This window comes from Bos taurus, chromosome 7 (genome assembly GCF_002263795.3).
Source record: "Bos taurus isolate L1 Dominette 01449 registration number 42190680 breed Hereford chromosome 7, ARS-UCD2.0, whole genome shotgun sequence".
NCBI classification, from domain to species: domain Eukaryota; kingdom Metazoa; phylum Chordata; class Mammalia; order Artiodactyla; family Bovidae; genus Bos; species Bos taurus.
In genome coordinates, this window is record NC_037334.1 from 10570858 (window position 1) to 10595048 (window position 24191).

General features: G+C 39.4%; 1 protein-coding gene across 2 annotated transcripts in view; it reads left to right on the forward strand.

Annotated features, from left to right (window-relative positions):
- The first annotated feature begins 23501 nt into the window (after positions 1 to 23501).
- Positions 23502 to 24191, forward strand: part of LOC100337213 (adhesion G protein-coupled receptor E2) — a 42899-nt gene continuing 42209 nt past the window's right edge. For both annotated transcript variants that reach the window (XM_015471940.3, XM_005208597.5), the window contains exon 1: positions 23502 to 23603. In XM_015471940.3, coding sequence (XP_015327426.1) covers positions 23537 to 23603 — 67 coding nt within the window. In that variant the 5' untranslated portion in view covers positions 23502 to 23536. The remainder of the gene's footprint in view (positions 23604 to 24191) is intronic.

Genomic DNA, 24191 nt, shown 5'->3' on the forward strand with positions numbered 1-24191 from the left:
TATTCTTTTTAATGGCTGAGTAATACTCCATTGTGTATATGTACCACAGCTTTCTTATCCATTCATCTGCTGATGGGCATCTAGGTTGCTTCCATGTCCTGGCTATTATAAACAGTGCTGCGATGAACATTGGGGTACACGTGTCTCTTTCCCTTCTGGTTTCCTCAGTGTGTATGCCCAGCAGTGGGATTGCTGGATCATAAGGCAGTTCTATTTCCAGTTTTTTAAGGAATCTCCACACTGTTCTCCATAGTGGCTGTACTAGTCTGCATTCCCACCAACAATGTAAGAGGGTTCCCTTTTCTCCACACCCTCTCCAGCATTTTATTGCTTGTAGACTTTTGGATCGCAGCCATTCTGACTGCGTGAAATGGTACCTCATAGTGGTTTTGATTTGCATTTCTTAACCCTGTGTACGAGACAGCAAAAGAGACATTGATGTATAGATCAGTCTTATGGACTCTGTGGGAGAGGGAGAGGGTGGGGAGATTTGGGAGAATGGCACTGAAACATATATAATATCATGTATGAAACGAGTTGCCAGTCCAGGTTCATTGCACGATACTGGATGCTTGGGGCTGGTGCACTGGGACGACCCAGAGGGAGGGTATGGGGAGGGAGGAGGGAGGAGGGTTCAGGATGGGGAACACAGGTATACCTGTGGCGGATTCATTTTGATATTTGGCAAAACTAATACAATATTGTAAAGTTTAAAAATAAAATTAAAAAAAGAAAAATAAATAAATTTTAAAAAATTAAAATTAAAAAAAATTAAAAACCATTATTCATCACAATTAATACTTTAAAAAAAGATACAGAAGGTTTGCAGCACTATAATTTTCTCTATCTTTACTGAGGTATAATTGACAAACTAAAATTGTATATATTTAAGTTGTACAACATGATCCTTTGATATACATATACATTATGAAATGACTATCACAATCAAGATAATTAACATAGCTATCACCTCATATAGTTCTTTTTCATTTTTTTCTTTTGTGAGAACAATTAAAATTTCTTCTCTGATATGCTCAGCATCACTCATTATTAGAGAAATATAAATCAAAACTATAGTGAGATATCACTTCACCCCAGACAGAATGGACATAATCAAAAATTCAAAAAACAACAAGGGCTGGAGAGGGCATGGAGAAAAGGGAATCCTCCTACACTGCAGGTTGGAATGTAAATTGATACAGCCACTATAGAAGACAGTATGGAGATTCCTTAAATAATTAAGAATAAAACTACCATATGATCCAGCAATACCACTTCTAGGCATATACTCTGAAGAAACCAAAACTGAAAAAGACACATGTATCCACAAAGTTCATTGCAGTACTATATACAATAGGCAGGAGTTGGAAGCAGCTAGATGTCCATTGACAGATGAATAGATAAAGAATTTGTGGCACATGTATACAATGGAATACTACTCAGCCATAAAAAGGAGCACATTTGAGTCAATTCTAATCCGGTGGACGAATCTAGAGCCTATTATATGGAGTGAAACAAATATCCTATATTAATGCATATGTATGGAATCTAGAAGGATGGTACTGACAAATCTGTTCACAGAACAGCAATGGAGACACAGACATAGAGAATAGACTCATGGACAAGGGTGGGGAAGAAGAGGGAGAGGGTGAGTTAAATGGAGAGAGTAGTATGGGTGCCTATACACTAACATATGTACAGAGATAGCCAGTGGGAATTTCTCTATGACTCAGGGAACTCAAACTTGGGCTGTACAAAAAACAAGAGGGATGGGAATAGGTGGGAGATGGGAGGAAGACTCAAGGAGGGGACATATGTACACCTATGGTTAATTCATGTTGATGTATGACAGAAATAAAACCAATATTGTAAACCAATTATCAATTTAAAATAAATAAAAATTTTTAAAACTTTCCTCTCTGAGCAAATTTCAAGTATATAATCATATACTTAAAATTATATAAGTAAAGTCTCTCAGTCCTATCTGACTCTTTGCGACCCCATGGACTGTAGCTCACCAGGCTCCTCCGTCCATGGGATTGGTACTGGAGTGGGTTGCCATTTCCTTCTCCAGGGGATCTTCCCGACCCAGGGATCGAACCCAGGTCTCCTGCATTGCAGGCAGACGCTTTAACCTCTGAGCCACCAGGAAACGCATATAATTATATAACACAGTATAATTATTATCTATTATAACCACACTGTACATCACCAGAACTTATTTACCCTGCATAAATAAAATTTCATGACCTTTAAAAATCAAGATTTCTCTATTTCCCCAACTCCCAGCTCCTGGTAACCAACAGAGACTTTAACACCTGAAAGATGATGCTGTGAAAGTGCTGCACTCAATATGCCAGCAAATTTGGAAAACTCAGCAGTGGCCACAGGACTGGAAAAGGTCAGTTTTCATTCAAATCCCAAAGAAAGGCAATGCCGAAGAAAGCTCAAACTACCGCACAATTGCACTCATCTCACATGCTAGTAAAGTAATGCTCAAAATTCTCCAAGCCAGGCTTTAGCAATACGTGAGCTGTGAACTTCCAGATGTTCAAGCTGGTTTTAGAAAAGGCAGAGGAACCAGAGATCAAATTGCCAACATCTGCTGGATCATGGAAAAAGCAAGAGAGTTCCAGAAAAACATTTATTTCTGCTTTATTGACTATGCCAAAGCCTTTGACTGTGTGGATCACAATAAACTGTGGAAAATTCTTCGAGAGATGGGAATATCAGACCACCTGACCTGCCTCTTGAGAAATCTGTATGCAGGTCAGGAAGCAACAGTTAGAACTGGACGTGGAACAACAGACTGGTTCCAAATAGGAAAAGGAGTACGTCAAGACTGTATATTGTCACCATGCTTATTTAACTTATATGCAGAGTACATCATGAGAAACGCTGGGCTGGAGGAGGCACAGGCTGGAATCAAGATTGCAGGGAGAAATATCAATAACCTCAGATATGCAGATAACACCACCCTTATGGCAGAAAGTGAAGAGGAACTCAAAAGCCTCTTGATGAAAGTGAAAGTGGAGAATGAAACAGTTGGCTTGAAGGTCAACATTCAGAAAATGAAGATCATGGCATCCGGTCCTATCATTTCATGGGAAATAGATGGGGAAACAATGGAAATAGTATCAGACTTTATTTTGTTGGGGGGGGGGGGCTCCAACATTACTGCAGATGGTGACTGCAGCCATGAAATTAAAAGATGCTTACTCCTTGGAAGGAAAGTTATGACTAACCTAGACAGCATATTCAAAAGCAGAATTTTGACATTACTTTGCCAACAAAGGTCTGTCTAGTCAAGGCTATGGTTTTTCCTGTGGTCATATATGGATGTGAGAGTTGGACTGTGAAGAAGGCTGAGCGCCAAAGAATTGATGCTTTTGAACTGTGGTGTTGGAGAAGACTCTTGAGAGTCTCTTGGACTGCAAGGAGATCCAACCAGTCCATTCTGAAGGAGATCAGCCCTGGGATTTCTTTGGAGGCAATGATGCTGAAGCTGAAACTCCAGTACTTTGGCCACCTCATGCGAAGAGTTGACTCATTGAAAAAGACTCTGATGCTGGAAGGGATTGGGGGCAGGAGGAGAAGGGGACGACAGAGGATGAGATGGCTGGATGGCATCACTGACGCGATGGACGTGAGTCTGAGTGAACTCCAGGAGTTTGTGATGTACAGGGAGGCCTGGCCTGCTGCAATTCATGAGGTCTCAAAGAGTCAGACACGACTGAGTGACTGAACTGAACTGAACTGAACACTGATCAGAGAGATCATCCAGACAGAAGGTCATTAAAGCAACAGAAATCCTAAATGCCACAATAGAGCAGTTGGGAACCTAACTGATATTTACAATACATTATATCCCAAAAGAACCAGAGTGCACAATCCTCTTTAGAAATGTACATAGAATGTTCTCCAGGATAGATCACATGAGTGTATATCTGTCTGCTCAGTTGCATCCTACTCTTTGTGATCATGTAGACTGTAGCCCACCAGGGACTTCTCTCCACGGGATTTTCCAGGCAAGAATACTGGAATGGACTGCCATTTCCTTCTCAAATAGGCTACATGTCACAAAACAAGTCTCAATAAGTTTAAGAGGATAGAAAATATATCAAACATCTTTTCCTATCACAATGATTAGAAGTCAAGTACAGAAAAAATAATGAGAAAAGAGCAAACATGTGAAGACTAAACAACATGCTACTAAAAAACCAATGGGTCAGGATTAAAATCTGAGAAGAAATAAGAAAATATCTTGACACACATAGAAAAAGGAAGAAAACATAACATTCCAAAATTTTCAGGATGCAGTAAAGGCTTTTCCAGGAGAGAAGTTCATAATGATACAGGTCTATATCAGAAAGCAAACTCTCAAATTATCTGACATACATATAAAAGAATTAGAAAAAGAAGAAAAAACAAACCCTGAAGTTAGAAGAAGGAAGAAACCACAAAAGACTTTGAATTTTTGAAGCAATCTTGAAAAAATAATTACCTTCCAAGACTTCCCTATACTACAAATCTGTATTAATCAAAGCAGCACAGTCCTGGCACAAAAACAAACACATAGATCACTGGAAAATAATTGAAATCCCAGAAATAAATTCACACACCTATGGCTAATTAATCTATGACAAAATGGGCAAGAATATACGTGAAGAAAAAACAGTCTCTTCAACAAGTGGTTCTGGGAAAACTAAACAGCCAAATATAAAGCAATGAGATTAGAACGTTTCCTCACTCCATATACAAATATAAACTCAAAAGCATTTAAAGGTCTAAATGCAAGACATGAAACAATAAAGCTCCTAGAAGAGGACATAGGCCAAACAGTCTTTGACATAAGTTGCAGTAATATTTTTTTGGATCAGTCCCTGGAGGCAAAAACGTAACAGCAAGAGTAATAAAAATTGACTATAACTGTTGCAGGAAGGGAGACCCCTTCCAGGGCCCGAAACTGGGCTCTTGTCTAACACTCCAAAATGAATTGTCTGAGGAGACCCATGGGCTCACAAAACAAAAGATTTTATTGGGAAAAGGGCACCCGAGTGGAAAGCAGTAGGGTAAGGGAACCCAGGAGAACAGCTCTGTCACATGGCTTGCAGTCTCAGGTTTTATGGTGATGGAATTAGCTTCCGGGTTGTCTTTAGCCAATCATTCTGACTCAGAATGCTTCTTGGTGGTGCACGCCTTGTTCAGCCAAGATGAATGCCAGAGAGAAGGATTCTGGGAGGTGGTCGGACATGTGGTGTCTCATTTTGACCTTTCCCAAACTCTGCCGGTTGATGGAGGCTTATTAGTTCCGTGTTCCTTACCAGGACCTCCTGTCTTAAAACAACTTATGCAAATGGTTACGACAGTGCCTGGCCAGGGTGGACAGTGTGCTTCCTCTAACATAACTACAATAAACAGGTATGTCTAGTACTAAACAATATATTCGTCAAAGTCTACTATTCTATACACATTGCTAAGTATTCAATCAATATTTATGAAACCCAAGCAAAAACACAAAAAAAACAACTCATGAAGAGATCAACAGAACCATACTTAAACTAACTGTCAGGAAATTAAAAATAACTATGAATAATATATTAAAGGCTGTAGAGCAGTAGCGCTCACCTAAGAGACAACTTGGCCTCAGGAAATGTTTGGCAACTTCTGGAGACAATTTTGGCATCACAGACAACGTTGGCATTAGTGAACAAAAGCAAGGGATTCTGTTCAGCATTCTACAATGCAGAGGACACACTCCCAGCCACAAAGAATTATACAACCACCCCCAAATGTCAGTAATGCTGAGCTTGAGAAACTCTGTCCTTACTTTCTGCAAATACTAAGCTCAGCTATCTTCCTTTTGCCACTGGATGCAGGACATTTTCTACAGAATCATATGCGTGGTAAAGAGAAAGTAACTTTTAATAGGAAATTTAACGTTCTCTTTCTTTCCCTAAGATTGAGAAACCCTGTTCTCCTGGCAAAATCGGACAGCATGTATGAACACATGAGAAATTTCAAAAGACAACGAGGGCCAACATTTTAAATTTTATAACGCCATACTTTTAAAACATATCTAGTCATAGAAAAAATTGACAAATTTTACTACTCAAATGTTTCTAATAATTAAAGGCACTGTTTACAAAGACTGAAGACAAGTTAAAGTATTTGCCATGTTAGTAAGATACCAACACACGTAATAAGAAGTGTCAAATTCAATAATAAAAAGGTTAACAGAGATATTTATAAATAATTAACAAAAGTAAAAATAAATTTCTTTAAAAATACCAAGTAATCAAGGAAATTGGAATTAATACAAGGAGCAAATACTGCCATACATTAGATCAGAAAAATCTACAGATCTGAGCAACATTCAATATCAGTTACACCAGGGTAAAATGGATATTCCTATATGGTACTAAGGTAAGTTTATATAGACACTTTGCTCAGGAATTTGGTAGCAGCTATAGAAATTTAGGATGCACAGACCCTAGGGTTCAGCAATCCTACTTTTAAAAGGGAGATTTGGGAGAATGGCATTGAAACATGTAGAATATCATATATGAAACGAGTCGCCAGTCCAGGTTCTATGCACGATACTGGATGCTTGGGGCTGGTGCACTGGGACAACCCAGAGGGAGGGTATGGGGAGGGAGGAGGGAGGAGGGTTCAGGATGGGGAACACAGGTATACCTGTGGCGGATTCATTTCGATATTTGGCAAAACTAATACAATATTGTTAAGTTTAAAAATAAAATAAAATTTTTTTAAAAATCTTCATTCAAGAAACATTCCTATGATTGTAGAAGATATTTACAAAAAGGTTTTTTGCACTACATTCACAAAAGATAAATATTGAAAGGTAGGTGAGCAAAACGATGTACACCAAGCGTGAATCCTAATGTAAGCTATGGACTTTGGTTGATCATGATACATCTTTATAGGCTCCTAACTTGTAACAAATGTGCCACTCTGATGAGTGATACTGATAACAGGAGAAGCTGTACATGTCTGGAGGCAAGGGAAAGATGAAAAAACCTCTGTACCTTCCTTTATTTTGCTGTGAATGAAAACTTATCTAAATAATACTGTCCAAAAAATGAGCAATTTGGTTGACACCCAAATCTCTTGCAGTTTCCCACTTGGCCTTCTCAGTTGCTTCTGAAACTATATTAATGTAGCTAAAGCTGAAACTCCAGTACTTTGGCCACCTCATGCGAAGAGTTGACTCATTGGAAAAGACTCTGCTGCTGGGAGGGATTGGGGGCAGGAGAAGAAGGGGACGACAGAGGATGAGATGGCTGGATGGCATCACTGACTCGATGGACGTGAGTCTCCGTGAACTCCGGGAGTTGGTGATGGACAGAGAGGCCTGGCGTGCTGCGATTCATGGGGTCGCAAAGAGTCAGACATAAGTGAGCAACTGATCTGATCTGATCTGATTACCTCTTTGTTCTGAGATCATTTGTTGGCTGGGAGAATCTTTCTGATGGTAATCCAATGCAAAAATATAAGCTTTTTTTCTGGGGCTTTAAATGTGTATAACAGTAGCCATTAATTTTATATAAAAATCAGTTATTTATAAGTATCTATATATTTAAGTAAAAATATATACTTCCAAATTAAAGCCAATGTTTTTTGGAGTTTTCTGAGAACTCTATATTTTAGCATTCTACAAAAAACCACCTCAATGCTTGACAAAGTTGGAGAGTTCTTGCAGCCTAGAGTTTGTAGAAAAGGATGCTTCATAAAATGTAAAAAATCAAAATTGTTTATTTATACTTTCAAATTACTTAGACTCTTAGCTTTTAACTAAAATCATTCTTTTAATTTGCTTTAAATATTCAAGCATCCATTCATTAAAAAATGTCAAAATAAATGTAGATATATATCTATGAATAGAAAAGGATAAAATGCATGTATGTGTAGCATAGCTTCTATAAAGATGAGAAAAGATTTTCAATATACATAGTTGAGTGTTAAAAAAAGCAACTTGAAATACAATGGACGTAGTATTATTGAGTTAATTCTTATAAAGAGTAAAATATTCTATTTTTACAGGTGCAAAGCAAAGAGCCTAAGTTTGGAGGAGTGATTAGAGGCATGATAACTTCTGTAATGTCCGAGATGTTTCAGCAAGATATATTTTACTAATGTGATTAACAGGTTATATGTTAAAAAGCAGAGACATTACTTTGCCAATAAATGTCTGTCTAGTCAAAGCTATGGTTTTTCCAGTAGTCATGTAGGAATGTGAGAATTGGGCCAAAAAGAAGGCTAAGTGCCAAAGAACCGATGCTTTCAAACTGTGGTTCTGGAGAAGACTCTTGAGAGTCCCTTGGACAGCAAGGAGATCAAACCAGTCAATCCTAAAGGAAATCAACCCTGAATATTCACTGAAAGATCTGATGCTGAAGCTGAAGCTTCAATACTTTTGCCACCTGATGTGAAGAGCGAAATCATTGAAAAAGACCCTGATACTGGGATAGATTGAAAGCAAGTGGAGAAGAGTGCAGCAGAGGATAAGGTGCTTAGATAGCATCACTGACTCAATGGACATGAATCTGAACAAACTCCAGGAGACAGTGAAGGACAGGGAAGCCTGGCATGAAGCAGTCCATGGGGTTGCAAAGAGTCAGACACAACTTAGCAACTGAATGGCAACATCATTAAACTCAATGTCTTGAGTTTAAGATAGAATACACATCCTAGTCATAAAAAATAAGAATTCTGCTGAGGGCACTGTGATATGGACAGTGTTCAAGAAGCAATTTGACACAATTTCTCAGTTCTAGTAAGTTATTTAAAGTTACAACATAAGCACTTAGTGCCTGTGTGAAGTAAAACTGCTAGTCATTCATCATATCCAATTCTTTGGGACCTCATGTATGTAGCCCACCAGGCTCCTCTGTCCAAGGGATTCTCCAGGCAAGAATACTGGAGTGGGTAGCCATTCCCTTCTCCAGGGATCTTCCCAACCCAAGAATCAAACCCATGTCTCCTTAATTTCAGGCAGATTTCTTACTGTCTGAGCACAAAGGCAGTGCCAGTGCTTGTGTACTTCACAATAAATACAGTATAAAAAATAAGAGACAACTTCTGAGTATTTGGATAAATAATTCAAGTGTTCTCAGTGACTACTGGTGTTTTAAAAGAAAGAGCAAAGAGAAATGCAAAAAAGAAGAAGAAGAAGAAGAATAGAGTACTAAAATTTATAAGAAAAAGCAGTAGACTGGGAACACAGACATCTCTGGGGTACCAGGTCTTATCTGTCTGGATGTAAGGAGCCACAATTCTTACCTCAGTGTGGGAGTCATGATGCTCTGGGTGGAGGGGAAACCATAAGATAATGTTACCAGAAGGAGGGTGTGGGGTTCGGCTGCTCACCACTCAAAAGCCAATAAACAGTCCAGGATGGTAGAAAGGAAATTTTGCTTTATTTCAGATGCTGGCAACTGTGTGGGGGGAGGGTGGCAGAAACCTGTCCAAAGGCTGACACCCCTTCCTCAACAGCAGGAGGAAAGGCTTTTATAGACAGATTGTGGGGGTGGGGTGCTACATGCAGTCATCTCTAACAGTCATCTTCAGATTGGTTATCAGTGGTCTGACCAGCATCATCATGAATGTTTTTTTTTTTTTTTAATTTTATTTTATTTTTAAACTTTACAATATTGTATTAGTTTTGCCAAATATCAAAATGAATCTGCCACAGGTATACCTGTGTTCCCCATCCTGAACCCTCCTCCCTCCTCCCTCCCCATACCCTTCCTCTGGGTTGTCCCAGTGCACCAGCCCCAAGCATCCAGTATCGTGCATCGAACCTGGACTGGCAACTCGTTTCATACATGATATTATACATGTTTCAGTGCCATTCTCCCAAATCTCCCCACCCTCTCCCTCTCCCACAGAGTCCATAATACTGATCTATACATCAGTGTCTCTTCTGCTGTCTCGTACACAGGGTTATTGTTACCATCTTTCTAAATTCCATATATATCATGAATGTTTTAGGTACAGTTCATCTTCAACTCCAGGGTCCAATTGTTCCCATTTCTTTGTGGTAAATTCTCAGAATTGTGGCAGCTCAAGTCTTGGGTACAGTCTGGTCATCATGTAGTTAACTTCTCCATCTAGGGTTTTTGTATCTATAAGACAGCTCACAGGATATGGATCAGAATATCATCTATAGCCCTTGAGAAAGAACTAAAGGCCTTTGACTATGCTTAATGACTACATAATTATAATTTCATCTCTTTTGACTGCTTTCCATTGTTTTAGAATTTCTTGTTTCTCTGATTATTCTTTGACTAAAGTTTTCCACAGGCAAAAGAAAAGCAGAGGACATGGGGGTTGGGGGAGGTGGGGTGCGGGAAGGACCATATAACCCTGCTCCATTTCAATAAGACTGTCCATAGGATCACCCTCTCCCTGCTTCTTAAGAGGAATACTCTGCTGAGCCATTCAACTTTCCCCGCCTCCCAGTACTGAAGCCCTGTATTCTACAGTTGATCATGATCCTTATTTTTTGCATATCTTGGTAATGGCTCAAGGATTTCACAACCAGGTATGGGGTCTTGGCCCTCCTCCACTTTAAGTATCATGTCCATATACAAATCAAATAATAAATCTGCACCAACTTCAAATGTGCAATTCTCCTTTAAAACTAAAATATTTACTAACAAGGCAGAGTTAAATCAGAGTTCAATTATAATAAGAAAGTACATAGTGCTAGGAATAAAACCAGAAGGCATATATACTTAAAAGGAATATTTTAATGTGAAAAATACTAGTCACATAATCCTACATATAGTTTGAAACAAATTTTCAAAAATATATAGATACATAAATCCATGTAGATTAATATTTAGAACGATTAATGGGTTATTGCAAAGTTTAAATCATAAATGAGAAAGAAAATGCATGTCCACTTGTGTTTTGGACAGGACAGCTGTGGGTAAGGGAAATTTTTTTGAATTTTGCTGTATCAGTACATATATAACTTCTTTGAAGAGACTATTCATATATTGTGATACAACAAAAATTATAATTGCTATCAAAGAAAAAGAAACACATGTATGAATAAATTTCCACTTCTCAGTTTAATGTGTTCACGTCTAACTAACATGGTATTTCTTCTTTGGACTATGGGGGCAATTTACAATTTTTCTCTTGGTGTGCTTGTATTTTCCATACCAGTTGCTGCTTGCAATCTCTGTTCCTGGAATGTATTATTTTCCACAAGACATACATTCTTTGGATGTAGGATAAGGAGAAAGAGTAAATCAAACCCAATTGCCCCTAATATGCTACCTTCACCTCACTGCTTGAAAATTTCTAGCTGCTTCCTGAAGCAGACAGTACAAAGCACTTTTCTCAACAAGCAAACCCCATGGAAACAGGCCTTCACCACTCCTCCAAAAAAAAACCTACAAAACAATATCTCCCAGGAGTGATCCCAGATTCACCTCCTACCACACTCATAACTTTTCCTAGCTGGGGAATTCATTCTGTACTGAATACAGGTTAAGCAATGGCTCAGCCCTTTGCTGTGTGTTTCTCCTTGAATTATTTCATATCATATATCTTAGCTTCCTCAGCTCAATTCCCTCTCATTATCATCCCCCAGTCGTCTCTGCTGCCACTCCAGATTTTCCTATCTAACCCCTTCAGAACATGATCCTCTTTGCTCGATCAATCTTTCATATTCTTTCATCAAGACTCCTCAACCACAGACTGTCAATTTGGGTGATCAGTTTAGACCCACAACAGTCTCCTTCATTATGTGACACTCAGTTTGCCTTCAGGCTCTACAGTCGTCCAATTTTCACATCCACCAAGAGTAGATGGATTCTCAGCATCTCCAGTGTTCAAGTCTTAGATTCTTGAGTCATGCTCCTGGATTTCCACATATACAAAGTTTCAATTCCCCTTATTCTCGTGTTTCAATTGACAGGAATGGAATGTGGTTTCCAGTTTACCCTAGTCACAAACTTCTGGTTTCCAGATATCTGAGAATACCAACTTCCGGCAATCAGCAGAAAAGAGGTGACATCTTAGCAAAGGTCCTTTTTTATCTATCAGACAATAGGAAGTCTCTGCTCTAAACACTTCTAAAGTAGGGAGCTCAAGGAGAAGACATTCATTGCAGCACTGTAAGAAGAAAACACAAGCTACTCAAATGAACCATTAATAAACTATAGCAAAATGAAAAATCAAATCAATTTTAAGGAACTCTGGTCCACAGACCCAAAGACCGAATTACTTCTACCTATGTTGGCAAGGAAAAATTGCCTTGTACACTATAAAGAGTGGTCAAGTTTTGGGGTGATTTTCAGTAAGTGCTTCATATTTTCAAAAGTGTATATTTATTAACATTTGAATATTTAAGAAATCTTATATAACTGTCAAGATTAAAATATAGATTCTATGTATACCAGAAAAAACACAGTTTTATGATAGTTCAGTTCAGTTCAGTCGCTCAGTCGTGTCCGACTCTGTGACCTCATGAATTGCAGCATGCCAGGCCTCCTTGTCCATCACCAACTCCCGGAGGTCACTGAGACTCACGTCCATCGAGTCAGTGATGCCATCCAGCCATCTCATCCTCTGTCATCCCCTTCTTCTCCTGCCCCCAATCCCTCCCAGCATCAGAGTCTTTTCCAATGAGTCAACTCTTCACATGAGGTGGCCAAAGTATTGGAGTTTCAGCTTTAGTATCAGTCCTTCCAAAGGACACCCTGGGCTGATCTCCTTCAGAATGGACTGGTTGGATCTCCTTGCAGTCCAAGGGACTCTCAAGAGTCTTCTCCAACACCACAGTTCAAAAGCATCAATTCTTCGGCGCTCAGCCTTCTTCACAGTCCAACTCTCACATCCATATATGACCACTGGAAAAACCATAGCCTTGACTAGACTGACCTTTGTTGACAAAGTAATGTCTCTGCTTTTGAATATGCAGAGGTTGGTCATAACCTTCCTTCCAAGAAGTAAGCGTCTTTTAATTTCATGGATGCAGTCACCATCTGCAGTGATTTTGGAGCTCCCCAAAATAAAGTCTGACACTGTTTCCACTGTTTCCCCATCTATTTCCCATGAAGTGATGGGACCGGATGCCATGATCTTAGTTTTCTGAATGTTGAGCTTTAAGCCAACTTTTTCACTCTCCACTTTCAATTTCCTCAAGAGGCTTTTGAGTTCCTCTTCACTTTCTGCCATAAGGGTGGGGCCACCTGCATATCTGAAGTTATTGATATTTCTCCCTCCAATCTTGATTCCAGCTTGTGCTTCCTCCAGCCTAGTCTTTCTCATGATGTACTCTGCATATAAGTTAAATAAGCAGAGTGATAATATACAGCCTTGACGTACTCCTTTTCCTATTTGGAACCAGTCTGTTGTTCCATGTCCAGTTCTAACTGTTGCTTCCTGATCTGCATACAAGTTTCTCAAGAGGCAGGTCAGGTGGTCTGGTATGCCCATCTCTTGAAGAATTTTCCACAGTTTATTGTGATCCACACAGTCAAAGGCTTTGGCATAGTCAATAAAGCAGAAGCAGATGTTTTCCTGGAACTCCCTTCCTTTTTCCATGATCCAGCAGATGTCGGCAACTTGATCTGTGGTTCCTCTGCCTTTTCTAAAACCAGCTTGAACATCAGGAAGTTCATGGTTCACGTATTGCTGAAGCCTGGCTTGGAGAATTTTGAGCATTACTTTACTAGCGTGTGAGATGAGTGCAATTGTGCAGTAGTTTGAGCATTCTTTGGCACTGCTTTTCTTTGGGATTGGAATGAAAACTGACCTTTTCCAGTCCTGTGGCCACTGCTGAGTTTTCCAAATTTGCCAGAATATTGAGTGCAGCACTTTCACAGCATCATCTTTCAGGATTTTAAATAACTCAACTGGAATTCCATCACCTCAACTAGCTTTGTTCATAGTGATGCTTTCTAAGGCCACTTGACTTCACATTCCAGGATGTCTGGCTCTAGGTGAGTGATCACACCATCGTGATTATCTTGGTCATGAAGCTCTTTTTTGTACAGTTCTGTGTATTTTTGCCACCTCTTCTTAATATCTTCTGCTTTGTGATAGTAGATAATAACTATTAAAGGGAGACTAGATCAGGGTAGGAATGGATCATATATGTCTTGTGTTTTGGGTTTATTTTTTCAACCAAAATTTATTCATGTTGTCCTTGCTATCAAAAATATTTTTTTCAATTTAAATAATGCAAGAATATAGCTACTGAAAAGCATCATTTAATGCATGACATACCTCAACTCTGTGTGTGCTCTGCCAAATTTCTTATGCATACAGAATATCTGATACCTTTTTCTTAAATTGCAATTTATAACTCAATAACCATTGAATTTTTACCAGTAAGGAAGCAAGACTTATTAGGGTGCAACCTCATGGACCATTGTTAAATGTTCAACTCAAAATATTTGAACACTGATACTTGAGTTGTCTCACAAATCTTTATCCCATCTCCAAACTCACACAAGTGCAATGAAAAAAGAAAGATACAAGTGCTTGAAATAAATACACAAAAGAGTCTTTATTTGCAGAGGGCAAGTTGTCTATCAAAGAAACTTCACATAGTTTATTGAAAAATATTGAGTTCTACATATATAGCAAGATCAACTTGCAAAGTGCAATGTTTTTTCTATCTAAAGAAAAAACAATTTTAAAATACTATAGGAAAATTGTTTGAAATTTAAGAATAATACTAGAAATAATCCTCCAAGAATGCATGAAGTTCTTAAGCAGAAAACTGGAAAGTATAATTGAAAGAAATCATAAGGTACATAGGGTGTTATATTGGAGGGGTTGGGAAATCTCAGTTTTATAAGGAATCTATTACCTCCAAATTAATCTACTGAGCCAGTTCAATCAAAATCAAAGTCCCAAGACATTTTTTATGGAACTTACTAATGTTTATATAGTATAAAAAATGTTTATATAGTATAAAAAATATGAAAGAGGAAATAGCACAGTTGTAAAGAATGACATCTATCAATTGTTATTTCTTACCCTTTGCTTTGTCTTGGTCAAGCTTGAAACAAGTGTTTCTCTTTTTCCTACAGGTCTCTGAACTAAGTTTATCCACAAGTCTGAGTAAGAACCAAAATAAAGTAGAACATGCCTTCATTTTTAACTTCTCCTGGGAAATGGCTGATCACATTAAAATCAATTTCCTGTCACAAACTGAGGATAATTTCCCCTTACTTGTCCAACTTCCCCTTCCAAAAATTAAGTTTATCTCTGCCTGCTTTCTCCTTTACACTATAAAATAAAAACTTTTTTCAGTATGATTTTGAGATCCTCACAGATTTCTGAGATCAGAGCATTCTCCCTATTACAATAGACTTTCTGATGAAACTCTATTCTTATCCAACCAGATTCACACATTTAACAGGAAATACAGAAATTTGCTTCATAGCACTTATAAAAACAAAACTAAAGCATTTTAACTGTGTTACTGGTCTGGAAATGGGAAAATGGATTCATGAAACAAATAACAAATACACCATGTATAGAAATTTAATGTTCAGTAGACACGATATTTCAAATCAATGTATGAAAGATGGCATGTGACGTCCGGAAAGTCACAATAACTCCTGCAATAAATCATATCAAGATAGCAGGTTATTTATTCAGAAAAAATTATTGAATGAACAAATTCCAAGTATACTAACAATCTACCAAATAAACATTGGAAGATGAAGAACAATGCCCTAGGCAAGGCTAAAGCAAAATCCACATAGTAAATAATTGAAAACTAGACCAAAATAAAAGTTTGTAATGACATAGCTGTCAATTTCATCTTACTTCAATTGGAATGAGGATGATGTTTACCCTGTTTACTATCAACATGAGTACAGACATGTAGCATCATCAAGTGAGCCTGATGTTCACAGATAACTCCTATCCACAGAGGTCAGAAAATGTGCAGTGAACAGGGCGTGAAAGTCATCTTGGACCCATTGCACAGCATTCAACTTTTTGATGGGTGCATCCTTAGTATCTGGCTTTCCTGCCAACATAGTTACTGATTCCCATCACTGGAGGCAGCTGTGAGCTAGACAGGTCCATCAGCAATCAAATCCCAGTTTAGGAGTGACTTGACTGTATCTGGTTAATAATGCTTTTGTTCTGCATGTTCCTGGGGCTCCTACTATGGGTAGAAGACCAGCTGAATTCAGAAAGAATACAACTGTGACTTATACACATATTTTTATTTTAAAAATCTGCATTTGAAAGGAGTAACCTCACCTTAATTTCTTTGTTAAAACCCTATCTGGTGTTACTGAGCTTGCTTTTCTTCATTCTTTTATCCCAGTGAAAATGGATGATCTTGCTCTAGTCTCCTAAGTAAGATGATTCAGCATTCCCTTTACTGAGAATATTCTTAGGGGCTTAAAATTATTGACACTGTTGCTTCCAGCATAGCTGCCTCTCAAATTAAAGTGAATATCTTCTCTCTTTTGTTTACCCTTCTCCAGGAATAAAATAGGTAACAGGTTTTTGAGGGGTGGGGGGGGAGGTGGGGGTGGGGGAAATATGGTAACAAAAGACACCACAATCAGAGTTTAAAGGTGTGATACCATTAAAAATTTTGCATTTTGTTTTTTCAAAACAAAGATATATACACACATCATGCACACGTATATATTCTTAACAATTTTAGTAAATACAATGAATAAAATAGTTTGCAAAAGATCAGATCAGATCACATCAGTCGCTCAGTCGTGTCTGACTCTTTGCAACCCCATGAATCGCAGCATGCCAGGCCTCCCTGTCCATCACCAACTCCCGGAGTTCACCCAGACTCACGTCCATCGAGTCAGTGATGCCATCCAGCCATCTCATCCTCTGTCGTCCCCTTCTCCTCTTGCCCCCAATCCCTCCCAGCATCAGAGTCTTTTCCAATGAGTCAACTCTTCGCATGAGGCGGCCAAAGTACTGGAGTTTCAGCTTTAGCATCATTCCCTCCAAAGAAATCCCAGGGCTGATCTCCTTCAGAATGGACTAGTTGGATCTCCTTGCAGTCCAAGGGACTCTCAAGAGTCTTCTCCAACACCAGAGTTCAAAAGCATCAGTTCTTCGGTGCTCAGCCTTCTTCACAGTCCAACTCTCACATCCATACATGACCACTGGAAAAACCATAGCCTTGCCTAGATGAACCTTTGTTGGCAAAGTAATGCCTCTGCTTTTGAATATGCTATCTAGGTTGGTCATAACTTTCCTTCCAAGGAGTAAGCGTCTTTTAATTTCATGGCTGCAGTCACCATCTGCAGTGAGTTTGGAGTCCTCCAAAATAAAATCTGACACTATTTCCACTGTTTCCCCATCCATTTCCCATGAAGTGATGGGACCGGATGCCATGATCCTAGTTTTCTGAATGTTGAGCTTTAAGCCAACTTTTTCACTCTTCACTTTCAGTTTCATCAAGAGGTTTTTGAGTTCCTCTTCACTTTCTGCCATAAGAGTGGTGTCATCTGCATATCTGAGGTTATTGATATTTCTCCCAGCAGAGTACCATGAAAATACAAAAATACATGAAAATTTCAACTACACTGATAATCAAAGAAATACAAATTTTTCTGAGATTAAAGTAAATTGTTTATCCATCAAATTGGGGAAGTTGAAAGCATTTGATAGTGTATAATTACAAGATTCTTAAGTCTCTTAATGTTTAAGTGCAAACCTTACAGAATCTTATAAATGTAAAGTTGAAAGTTCCTTTACAAGTTATCTAGACTGATTGTTTACAAATTATATACTGTCATTCTACTGAGGGGGGGGCGGGGAACCTGTGCCTCCTCCAGAGACAGTGACTCATAAGCTTGAAGTTTTGACCTTTTTGTATCCACTGGAGAAGGGAAAGGCTACCTACTCCAGTATTCTGGCCTGGAGAATTCCACAAACTGCATAGTCCATGGGGTCACAAAGAGTGGGACACGACTGAGCGACTTTCACATAGTATTTGTACTGCAGTACTCATTGAAGGTGGTTTTTGAATCTTTTTGGTTTCAGCTCAGCTCAGTTCAGTTCACTCACTCAGTCATGTCCGACTCTCTGCGACCTCATGAACTGCAGCACGCCAGGCCTAGCTGTCCATCACCAACTTCCAGAGTCCACCCAAACTCATTTCCATTGAGTCAGTGATGCCATCAGATCAGTTTATTTTTCTCCCTTAGTTCTCATCTCATCATAGCAAAGATTTGAAATGACAGAATAGTCACAGTTCAAGAAGGCAGGGTTTCTCACCTCTTGTATCGTCATAGCATGGATTTGAGATAATAGCCTAGTTATAGCTCAAGTAGGCAGGATTTATTAAGAAGACAGCAGATAGTGCACCCTCAAGGTTATCGTCTCATCAACAGACTAGTTACAGCTCAAGTAGGCTAGTTAGAGCTCAAGAAGGCTAGTTAGAGCTCAGGAAGGCAGCAGGCAGTAGACAGTACACCCTCAAGATGGGAGATAAGGCTGACCCCACAGGAGAGATTTGATCTCTCTTGTCTTATACTTTCTGTCTCATCCTCCTGGAGTCTGATTGTTTCACCTTTATGCAAAATAGAGCTTGTACCCACCACCAATCAAGAAAGGGAATGCAAAAAGGCATATGCTCAAGACCAATAAGGTAATGGAACGTGTTCTGGGCATGGTTTCTTACCAGAGGCTCTCACTCAAGTCTTTAGCTTTCTCTTTTGCAGGTTTTTTCTTTGTTTGCCCTCTGCATGGCTTTTGCTAGCCACCATCTTGGACTCCCCTTTCCATTCTAACGACCTAATATATAATGAATTAACTTCCTGACATTTTTAAGTTCCTATATCTTAGTCTTCTATTAATTTCATTCTAAGTTAGGTAATGGAGAAGGCAATAGCAACCCATTCCAGTACTCTTGCCTGGAAAATTCCATGGACAGAGGAGCCTGGTAGGCTGCAGTTCATGGGGTCACGCGAAGAGTCAGACATGACTGAACGACTTCCCTTTCACTTTTCACTTTCATGCACTGGAGAAGAGAATGGCAACCCACTCCAGTGTTCTTGCCTGGAGAATCGCAGGAATGGAGGAGCCTAGTAGGCTGCTGTCCATGGGGTCGCACAGAGTCAGACATGACTGAAGCAACTTAGCAGCAAATGAGATAAATAATTGACTAATTCATATGTCACTTAAACCAACTGACAACAAAAATTTTTATATTAAAAATGAAAAAAGTATGGCAGCAAGAGTGTTAATTGAATATAGGAAGTTGACCCTATCCTATAGCACCAATGGCACTTTGAGTGCCATTAAATAGAAGAGTTGTAGAATTTATCATAATGTAAAATATATATACTCTACAACCCAAGATTAGAACCACATAATGCCTCTTGTAAGGAAAATATCAAATGTTCTCCTGATGGTACTTTTGAGGTATTCACTGCAGCATTATTGTATGGGCAAAAAAATAGAGAATGGAAAAATTAATTTCTTCATGTTGTAAAATCTGGATACATGCAACAGCAGCAGAAAAGAAAAATGTGGATTTACATGGAATGACATGAAAGAACTCCCCAAGAACTTCTGCTGCTGCTGCTAAGTTGCTTCAGTCGTGTCCGACTCTGTGCGACCCCACAGACGGGAGCCCGCCAGGCTCCCCTGTCCCTGGGATTCTCCAGGCAAGAACACTGGAGTGGGTTGCCATTTCCTTCTCCAATGCATGAAAGTGAAAAGTGAAAGTGAAGTCGCTCAGTCGTGTCAGACTCTTAGCGACCCCATGGACTGCAGCCTACCAGGCTCCTCCATCCATGGGATTTTCCAGGCAAGAGTACTGGAGTGGAGTGCCATTGACTTCTCCACCCCAAGAACTACTGCTGACTAAAGAAACTTTAAAGACAAAGTTCATAGCATGAAAAACCCTGCTTAAAACACAATGACATCCAAAATATGTATCAGTTCAGTTCAGTTCAGTCACTCAGTCGTGTCCGACTCTTTGCAACCTCATGAATCACAGCACGCCAGGCCTCCCTGTCCATCACCAACTCCCGGGGTTCATTCAGACTCATGTCCATCGAGTCAGTGATGCCATCCAGCCATCTCATCCTCTGTCGTCCTCTTCTCCTCCTGCCCCCAATCCCTCCCAGCATCAGAGTCTTTTCCAACGAGTCAACTCTTTGCATGAGGTGGCCAAAGTACTGGAGTTTCAGCTTTAGCATCATTCCTTCCAAAGAAATCACAGGGCTGATCTCCTTCAGAATGGACTGGTTGGATCTCCTTGCAGTCCAAGGGACTCTCAAGAGTCTTCTCCAACACCACAGTTCAAAAGCATCAATTCTTCGGTGCTCAGACTTCTTCACAGTCCAATTCTCACATCCATAACATGACCACTGGAAAAACCATAGCCTTGACTAGATGGACCTTTGTTGGCAAAGTAATGTCTCTGCTTTTCAATATGCTATCTAGTTTGGTCATAACTTTCCTTCCAAGGAGTAAGCATCTTTTAATTTCATGGCTGCAGTCACCATCTGCAGTGATTTTGGAGCCCTCCAAAATAAAGTCAGCCACTGTTTCCACTGTTTCCCCATCTATCTGTCATGAAGTGATGGGACCAGATGCCATGATCTTCGTTTTCTGAATGTTGAGCTTTAAGCCAACTTTTTCACTCTCCTCTTTCAATTTTATCAAAAGGCTTTTTAGTTCCTCTTCACTTTCTGCCATAAGGGTGGTGTCATCTGCATATCTGAGGTTATTGATATTTCTCCCAGCAATCTTGATTCCAGCTTGTGCTACTTCCAGTCCGGCGTTTCTCATGATGTACTCTGCATATAAGTTAAATAAGCAGGGTGACAATATACAGCCTTGATGGACTCCTTTTCCTATTTGGAATGAGTCTGTTGTTCCATGTCCAGTTCTAATTGTTGCTTCCTAACCTTCATATAGGTTTCTCAAGAGGCAGATCAGGTGGTCTGGTATTCCCATCTCTTTCAGAATTTTCCACAGTTTATTGTGATCCACATAGTCAAAGGCTTTGGCATAGTCAATAAAGCAGAAATAGATGTTTTTCTGGAGCTCTCTTGCTTTTTCCATGATCCAGCAGATGTTGGCAATTTGATCTTTGGTTCCTCTGCCTTTTCTAAAACCACCTTGAACATCTGGAAGTTCACGATTCACGTATTGCTAAAGCCTGGCTTGGAGAATTTTGAGCATTACTTTATTAGCATGTGTATAAACATCTTATATATCAGACAAACATAAGACTCTAAAAGATTTAGAGAAGCGAGATCGGACAAAAAACAAGTTTGTAAATATAGAGAACAGAGGACAGAGAGGGGGAGTGGGTGAAGGGGATCAAAAGGTACAAGCATCCAGTTATAAAATAAGTCATGTAGATAAAACGTGCAACAAAGCAACAATAGCTAATAATATTGTATTACAAAGTTTCTAACAAAGTAAAGCTTTTTTTTTTTCAATATTCCATTCAGAATTTAATGATTTTTCAAAATCAGTCTTATCCATTGACAGTAATCACAGTGAGAGGCATTCTCTCTCTCTCTCTCTCTCTCTCTCTCTCTCTCTCTCTCTCTCCATACTCACCAGATTAAGCAATCAGGAAATTTATTGACTTACATATTGGGAAGTTCTGAGGTCAAACAAACTTCAGCATTGGGTGATTCAGCTGATCAACAATGTCATCAAGGTCCATTTTTCTGCTCTGCCTTTCTGACTGGACTGGTGCCCCTTTTCAGGCTGCTGGATGGAGCCATTCCAGCATTGCATCCAGAAATTGCAATGCTCAGAAAGAAAAGGGATATCAGGGGTTTTTTTCTTAGGAAGGAGGAATCTTACTAGAAGCCCCACAGCTTTTGGTCCTCATTGCAAGAATGGAGTCACCAATCCATTCTGAAACCAATCTCTGACTGGGGGTGGGGCACCATAGCTGTTTATGGTCAAATAGAATGTACCTTAGAAATGGGGCGGGGGCGGTGGTCATCGTTGTTCATAACTGGAGCTCTTGGACCTTGATGATTAAGAAAATAAATGTGAGGGGCATCAAAGAACACCTGCCTATGAGTTAACTTGCCTAATTCAGTTGAATTTTTTAATTGAGTTAATTTTGAATTGGCCAAAAAGTTGAAATTTCCTATCACAAGCAAAAACAATTTGTAACTGTGTGTTGTGATGGATGTTAATGACTTATTTTGGTAATCATTTGGCAATATATACAAATATCAAATAATCCCATTTCACATTTGGAACTATTATCGTGTTATGTGCCCATTACAACACAATTTTTAAATGTCCACTAATCAATAATAAATATATAATTCTGCTCACTCTGACCTAAAGGCCTCACAGGGGTAAAAAGTCCAATATGATTGTTCATGTTGGGGAGGTTTTCTTATACATAGTATCACATCTTCGGAGAGTGAAAAAGTTTGCTTAAAGCTCAACATTCAGAAAACGAAGATCATGGCATCCGGTCCCATCACTTCATGGCAGATAGATGGGGAAACAGTGGTTGACTATTTTTCTGGGCTCCAAAATCACTGCAGATGGTGATTGCAGCCATGAAACTAAAAGACGCTTACTCCTTGGAAGGAAAGTTATGACCAACCTAGATAGCATATTCAAAAGCAGAAACATTACTTTGCCAACAAAGGTCTGTCTGGTCAAGGCTATGGTTTTTCCAGTGGTCATGTACGGATGTGAGAGTTGGACTGTGAAGAAAGCTGAGCACCGAAGAATTGATGCTTTTGAATTGTGGTGTTGGAGAAGACTCTTGAGAGTCCCTTGGACTGCAAGGAGATCTAATGAGTCAAGCCTAAAGGAGATCAGTCCTGGGTGTTCACTGGAAGGATTGATGTTGAAGCTGAAACTCCAGTACTTTGGCCACCTCATGCAAAGAGTTGACTCATTGGAAAAGACCCTGATGCTGGGAAAGATTGAGGGCAGGAAGAGAAGGGGACAACAGAGGATGAGATGGTTGGATGGCATCACCAACTCAATGGAAATGAGTTTGGGCGGACTCAACATTGGTGATGGACAGCGAGGCCTGGAGTGCTGCAGTTCATGAGGTCACAGAGAGTCAGACATGACTGAGTGAACTGAACTGAGCTGATACCAAAAAGATTAAAAAACCACCTTCAATGAGTATTTCAGTACAAATACTATGTGAAAGTCACTCAGTCGTGTCCCACTCTTTATGACCCCATGGACTATGAAGTTCATGGAATTCTCCAGGCCAGAATACTGGAATAGGTAGCCTTTCCCTTCTCCAGTGGATCTTCCTGACCCAGGAATCGAATCAGGGTCTCCTACATTGCAGGCAGATTCTTTACCAGTTGAGCCATAAGGGAAGCCCAAACACTAATTCAGTATAAATACCATGCACATAGTTTAAAAACAGAACTGCAGTTTCTAAGAAGCTAATCATAGGGCAGATTAAAAGGGAAGAAAGAATCCAGATCAGCATTTTCCTCAGTTAACTTAATCAAAGTGCAAGTAACACTTAAAATAAGAAGTCTTTTCAACACGCACAGACCAAGATCAGATGTCTTCCGTGGCTGGACTTGCTGGTCTCTACATCATGAAAAACGGCTATCTAAGGTTGCTTCCAGGTGTGTAGAATTGTAACACGGGGTATAGACTAATAGAGCTGTTTGGGGACTCTATCCAGTCTGCAAATATTCTCTTCTTTCTTCCATCCTTGATATTTAACTTGCTTTCCTACTATCTCTATAAGGGATAGACAAGTAGAAATTTTAAGGATATTAGCACACTGATAGTAAGTTTCAAAGGAGAAAACTGGTCAAACTTACTTCTAGGCAAATTGGAGACTTAAAGATATCTCATTTTGCCACCTGTATTAGTCCAGGTTTTCCTGAGAAAGAGAATTCACTGGAATGTTTAGAGAGAAGGAAAGAGAAAGGGGTTTATTGAAGGAACTGGTTCATGGGACTGCAGAGGTTGGAAAGTTCAAAATCTACAGGACAGGGAGGCAGGCTGGAAACCCTGGGAAGACCTAATGCTTCTTCTCAAGTCCAAATGCAATCTGGAAGAATTCTCTCTTCCTCAGTGAGGTCAGTCTTTTTACTATAAGGTTTTCAACTGTTTGAAAAAGGATCACCTATATAATGGAGAGTAATCTGCTTTACTCAAAGTCTATGGATTTAAATGTGTGTGTGCGTGCATGTTTAATCTCAAAG